A 6336-nucleotide genomic window follows, 5' to 3' on the forward strand; every position below is an offset into this window, starting at 1 on the left:
TTTTGTACTACCTACTTTTTAATTAAGTAACTATTATCCTGCAGATTTAATTTTTAAGAATTATCAATTTCAAAAAGAACAGAGAAAAATGGAGGAACTGAAGGGTGGAAAGTAAGCACAGAGAATGGAGTCTTTGTTAATAGTAGAACTATTTTGTTCTTCTTCTGATTTTTGTTTTGTACTACCTACTCTTTAATTAAGTAACTATTATCCTGCAGATTTAATTTTTAAGAATTATCAATTTCAAAAAGAACAGAGAAAAATGAAGGAACTGAAGGGTGGAAAGTGAGCACAGAGAATGGAGTCTTTGTTAATAGTAGAACTATTTTGTTCTTTTTCTGATTTTTGTTTTGTACTACCTACTCTTTAATTAAGTAACTATTATCCTGCAGATTTAATTTTTAAGAATTATCAATTTCAAAAGGAACAGAGAAAAATGGAGGAACTGAAGCGTGGAAAGTGAGCACAGAGAATGGAGTCTTTGTTAATAGTAGAACTATTTTGTTCTTTTTCTGATTTTAGTTTTGTATTTTCTACCTTTTTTAATTAAATGACTATTGTCTTGCAAATTTAATTTACAAAAATGATCCCAAACCAGAGGAAATATCGATAGCCACTAGGTAAAGACTGATAGATCTAAATTTAGGCATGGCTATTGTACTGGTCGGAATTAGTTTCCCAGGAACGAGCAGTGATACATAATATGCAAGCATATGAAGGATAAACAAGATCTATTGATTCCTTTGTGGACTTTAGATATATGTTTACACAGTAATGTGTTTTGATATTATATTTTTATACAGAAATTAAATTTTATATTTCTCCATCGTGTAGTATATTTCGGTAACTTTTTTTCTTTTTTTGCCATTTTGGAGTATTATTCTTGAAATATCTTAACGATGTATGGGAGGTATCAATCAGAGACAACTGTACATGAAATTTGAATTAATCGAATATCTTTGTAATCGCGACATTTAAATAAGCAAACTTATAGTTATAAGCTTGTTTTTAATGTCAAGTTTCTAATTTAACACGAATTGTTTTGTTTATATTTAATTTTAGAATGAAGTTCTCGATATTTGTAATCATTAATAAAGAGACTTGGCATCGAAACTCCCTCGAATTCAACTTCAAATAATAAAAATACAGAGAATATGTAAATTTATACATGGATGAATACAATACAAGATTAGTACAGTTCTTATTCGCCACAGCAAAGATTAGTATGGTTCTTGGGCTATAAACTCTACCACTACTGTGGTGGCTAAGAACAGACGTACGACCGGAACGGTAAAAAAGCTTCGGTGGTTGAAAGTAGATACAACCGCAAAGGGTTGAATCCCATCCATAAAAATAAAAAAGTTCTTACGTCCAAGCAGAAGGTAGGGCATGTGATTCTTGGGATCAGCGCTGACCGCGGCGCACAAATAGATCGCAGCCGATGCGGGTTGGCCAGTGGCGAGAAAAACCATCCCCAAATTATAGGCGGGCAGGAAGGCCATCGGGTTCAGATAGTGAGCCCTCTTCAAACAGCTAATTGCCTGGAAGCAAATTAGAGCGTTAAACCGATTTGCTTTGCAATTCCCGTCGCCGCTCGATCGACAAACAGCGCGCGTGTATCGCGCGAAATAGTCGTTGGGAGAATATGTATACGTGACATTGATGGGATCGGTCCACGTCAACGATAATTCAGGATTTGCTGACCGAATACGTAAATAGGATAGGCACAGATTATGTAAATGCCGCGATACTACAGCCGCGGACTGTTATCGTATCAGAGAGAACTGAGATAACAAAAATTTAAGAGAGTGTCGCAATTTTTTTGTTTAAAAAAAGATTATCGAATGTTTTTGGAAGCTACGGGAATTTCGTCGAGTATAATAGAAGCGTAATTCGTTCTCGAATCACGGCTATCTCCTTTACAAAGGTAACAAAAATTTAAGGGAGCGTCAGAATATTTATTTAAAAACAGACTGTTGGACGTAGCAATCTCGATCTTTGTACACGCATTTCTCCGTGATTTAAAGGGATGTCACAATTTTTGTTTAAAAAAAAGACTATCGAATGTTTTTGGAAGCTACAGGAATTCCGTCGAGTATAACAAAGTCGTAATTGGCTATCGAATCACGACTATCTCCTTTACAAAGGTAACCAAAATTTAAGGGAGCGTCAGAATATTTATTTAAAAACAGACTGTTGGACGTAGCGATCTCGATCTTTGTACACGCATTTCTCCATGATTTAAAGGAATGTCACAATGGAGGTTGGATTATTTTGTTTATAAAAAGACTGTCGAATGTTATTGCAGCTACAGGAATTTCGTCGAGTATAATAGAGGCGTAATTCGTTCTCGAATCACGGCTACCTCCTTTACAAAGGTAACCAAAATTTAAGGGAGCGTCAGAATATTTATTTAAAAACAGACTGTTGGACGTAGCAATCTCGATCTTCGTACACGCATTTCTCCAAGTTGTCTTGAGCTACAGAAATTATTTCAAATATAATAAAGCATCGTTATTAAGTGGACATCTTCCGGACTGTCTTATCGTGTACGTTTTTTGGAGAGAGAGTGGCAAACGCACGGTTCTTTTTCATCAGAGCTGCAAAGCAGTTTCCCTCGCGCTTCTTATCGACGACACGGTTAACTAAAAGCCGAGCTTTGAATTTAATCCACTTAACTTCGGCGTCTAGGACCACTAACAAGTGAGCGGTGTCCCGTGGAATAATGGGAGAGTGGATTAAGAAACTTTCGCGCTCGGTCCTGGATCTCGAATAGAGGTCCTTAAACTCACGCCGATCCTCTTCCTCTTCCAGAAGGGCTCTATTAGCTGCCGTGGAAATATTTAATAACGTTCACTGATTCTATTTATCGCACTGCGCCGGCCAACTGGAAGGGAATTTTTCACGACGTTCCAATAATTGGTAGAAGAAGCTACAACCTTTTGCGAAGCACAAGATGTCGCGCTTCGTTGAGCTAATTGAACCTCTGAGGATCGATACGAGCAATAAATTATCGGGGGAGTGCGCGTTGCAAACATTCATTCCGCTCTGTTCTTCGAAGCGAAGGAGAAATGTTGGATTATTTGCCCCTGGGTCTACTTTTCTTGTTTTCAATTTAGGGGATGTTGTCAGTAATTAACAGACATCGTGTGTAATACGCCGTCTGTCCCAAAACTAACCGGAATGGCTCTAGTTTAATAAATGTAGCGGCGGTGGCGGACAGTGGGGCAGCGAGTAGCATAGCCGACTACCGATAGCCGATTTTTCATGGTTGCTAATCAACCAACAATGCCTATTATATAGATGATTTTACGAGGAACAAATGAATCGAAAATGAGCAACAGAGTTTTTTAATTTGATCTTTCAATTTTGAGAAAATTGGTCTTGAATCTCTCCTTGGAGCACGTGTACCACTTGACCAGCGTGTCTGACCATTACTCGCCATTTCTACTTATGTTGCTAATTTATGTTGCTTCAGCTACGTTAGTGTCCATTTCGATTAGTTTCAATCGTTTAAAAAATTGCAGTTTGCATAGAAGAGGTATGGTACATTAGACAATACCAGAATCAGTAGAACTGGTCAGTCGTGGTCAGACATGGTTCGTCAAACCTTTCGATTTATTTTTACGGAAACGAAGCTTCCTATGAAAAAATATCATTCTTCATTTTCGATTCGTTTTCAAGCAAAGAATTTCGAAATATCCTTTCTTATTCCTTATATATTATATTATACGTAATAAATGGAACCTCTGTACAAAATTTTAGCTTTCTAGGTTCGAGGGTTTAGCTTGGAGGTTGATGCAATCGTTGCAGCCCCTTTTCACTCTATCATGGGTTGAATTTTTTATAACGCCGAAATACGTATTTGATTAATTGTATCAAAGAGCATTAAGACCAAGTTTCAAGAAAATTCGACCACAAATAAAATATTCCTCATACAAACGTTGCAACCCATTTTTACCCTCTTAGGGGTTGAATTTCGAAATATGCTTTCTTATTCCTTGTATATGTCATAAATGGAATCCTCTGTGCAAAATTTCAGCTTTCTAGGTTCAAGGGTTTAGCCTGGACGTTGATTGTAATCAGTCAGGGCTTCATTCATTCTTATATGTATATAACAAATATATAACAAATGAATCGAAAATGAGCAACAGAGTTTTTTAATTTGATCTTTCAATTTTGAGAAAATTGGTCTTGAATCTCTCCTTGGAGCACGTGTACCACTTGACCAGCGTGTCTGACCATTACTCGCCATTTCTACTTATGTTGCTAATTTATGTTGCTAATTTATGTTGCTTCAGCTACGTTAGTGTCCATTTCGATTAGTTTCAATCGTTTAAAAAATTGCAGTTTGCATAGAAGAGGTATGGTACATTAGACAATACCAGAATCAGTAGAACTGGTCAGTCGTGGTCAGACATGGTTCGTTAAACCTTTCGATTTATTTTTACGGAAACGAAGCTTCCTATGAAAAAATATCATTCTTCATTTTCGATTCGTTTTCAAGCAAAGAATTTCGAAATATCCTTTCTTATTCCTTATATATTATATTATACGTAATAAATGGAACCTCTGTACAAAATTTTAGCTTTCTAGGTTCGAGGGTTTAGCTTGGAGGTTGATGCAATCGTTGCAGCCCCTTTTCACTCTATCATGGGTTGAATTTTTTATAACGCCGAAATACGTATTTGATTAATTGTATCAAAGAGCATTAAGACCAAGTTTCAAGAAAATTCGACCACAAATAAAATATTCCTCATACAAACGTTGCAACCCATTTTTACCCTCTTAGGGGTTGAATTTCGAAATATGCTTTCTTATTCCTTGTATATGTCATAAATGGAATCCTCTGTGCAAAATTTCAGCTTTCTAGGTTCAAGGGTTTAGCCTGGACGTTGATTGTAATCAGTCAGGGCTTCATTCATTCTTATATGTATATAACAAATATATAACAAATGAATCGAAAATGAGCAACAGAGTTTTTTAATTTGATCTTTCAATTTTGAGAAAATTGGTCTTGAATCTCTCCTTGGAGCACGTGTACCACTTGACCAGCGTGTCTGACCATTACTCGCCATTTCTACTTATGTTGCTAATTTATGTTGCTAATTTATGTTGCTTCAGCTACGTTAGTGTCCATTTCGATTAGTTTCAATCGTTTAAAAAATTGCAGTTTGCATAGAAGAGGTATGGTACATTAGACAATACCAGAATCAGTAGAACTGGTCAGTCGTGGTCAGACATGGTTCGTTAAACCTTTCGATTTATTTTTACGGAAACGAAGCTTCCTATGAAAAAATATCATTCTTCATTTTCGATTCGTTTTCAAACAAAGAATCATCCCCTGTTGATGACGTTATATTTAATTTTTATCCTTGTGGAACACTATTTATTTTATGTCGTTCGCATTTGACCACGTGTTCCTTCGCGAATCAGTAGGTGACTGTCTCTTGTTTTCCGTAACTCAGATGTTTCCGATACTAATGTCGCAACTCCGTTTTACTCTCTTAGGAGTTGAATTTCGAAATATCAAAACTAACTGCGCGGTAATTTTAATAATAAATCAAATTTCTCCTACGTCCCCTAGACCAGGCTTATAACGAGTACTCGAATGTATTTTATTTCATACTCCCAATGAAATTTATTACTCTTCACTTAATCTCCCTTTAAACTTCAGGTGCTACAAATAAGTTACTAAATAATTTATTAAATCCCTGTTTCTCCAACATCTTAATCTCTCTTCACCTTTCAGGTACTACAAACAGGCTTCTAAATTAAATATTAACTTAAATAATTCCTGTTTTTCCAACGTCCCCATCCACCGCGAATAAAAAGGCCAGCACCGTCCTCCACGTTGTTAAGACCCTGTACCCACTGAATCTCAGTCGGAAAGACTTTGTTTAGTACAAATCGCCCTTTTCATCAGGGACTTCCCAGCGAGTAATTCGCATTCGTCGATTTTCCTTTGGCCAGGCTGCACCTCGCAGCCTTGCATTACAGGTTTCTGTCTTGGCCTCTAATCGAGTTTCTCTGGGACGCAAGTGTGCCTGTGTCGTCAATCCTGCAACCCGTTGCACACTTTAATGGACTGTTAAATTAATCATAGCCGTTAAATTCGCGAGCCTGGACAGATACACCTGGCTTCGGATGAAATCAACGCCGATTTTTACAGTTTCTGAGAAAAACACTTATCTAATATCTCTGTGTTTAATAATTCTTCTGAGGATTCTTCTGTGTTCAATAATTCTTCTGAGTTTCCAAGGAAAACACTTATCTAATATCTCTGTGCTCAACCATTCTTCTGAGGATTCTTCTGTGTTCAATAATTCTTCTGAG

At 36.7% G+C, this 6336-nt stretch overlaps 1 protein-coding gene across 2 annotated transcripts in view; it reads right to left on the reverse strand.

Moving 5' to 3' along the window:
• The window catches only part of LOC128879288 (Bardet-Biedl syndrome 4 protein homolog), an 18945-nt gene that overhangs the window by 2535 nt on the left and 10074 nt on the right, over positions 1-6336 (reverse strand). For both annotated transcript variants that reach the window (XM_054128285.1, XM_054128286.1), the window contains exon 8: positions 1370-1541. In XM_054128285.1, coding sequence (XP_053984260.1) covers positions 1370-1541 — 172 coding nt within the window. The remainder of the gene's footprint in view (positions 1-1369; positions 1542-6336) is intronic.

The sequence above is a fragment of the Hylaeus volcanicus genome, chromosome 7 (assembly GCF_026283585.1).
Source record: "Hylaeus volcanicus isolate JK05 chromosome 7, UHH_iyHylVolc1.0_haploid, whole genome shotgun sequence".
Lineage (NCBI taxonomy): Eukaryota > Metazoa > Arthropoda > Insecta > Hymenoptera > Colletidae > Hylaeus > Hylaeus volcanicus.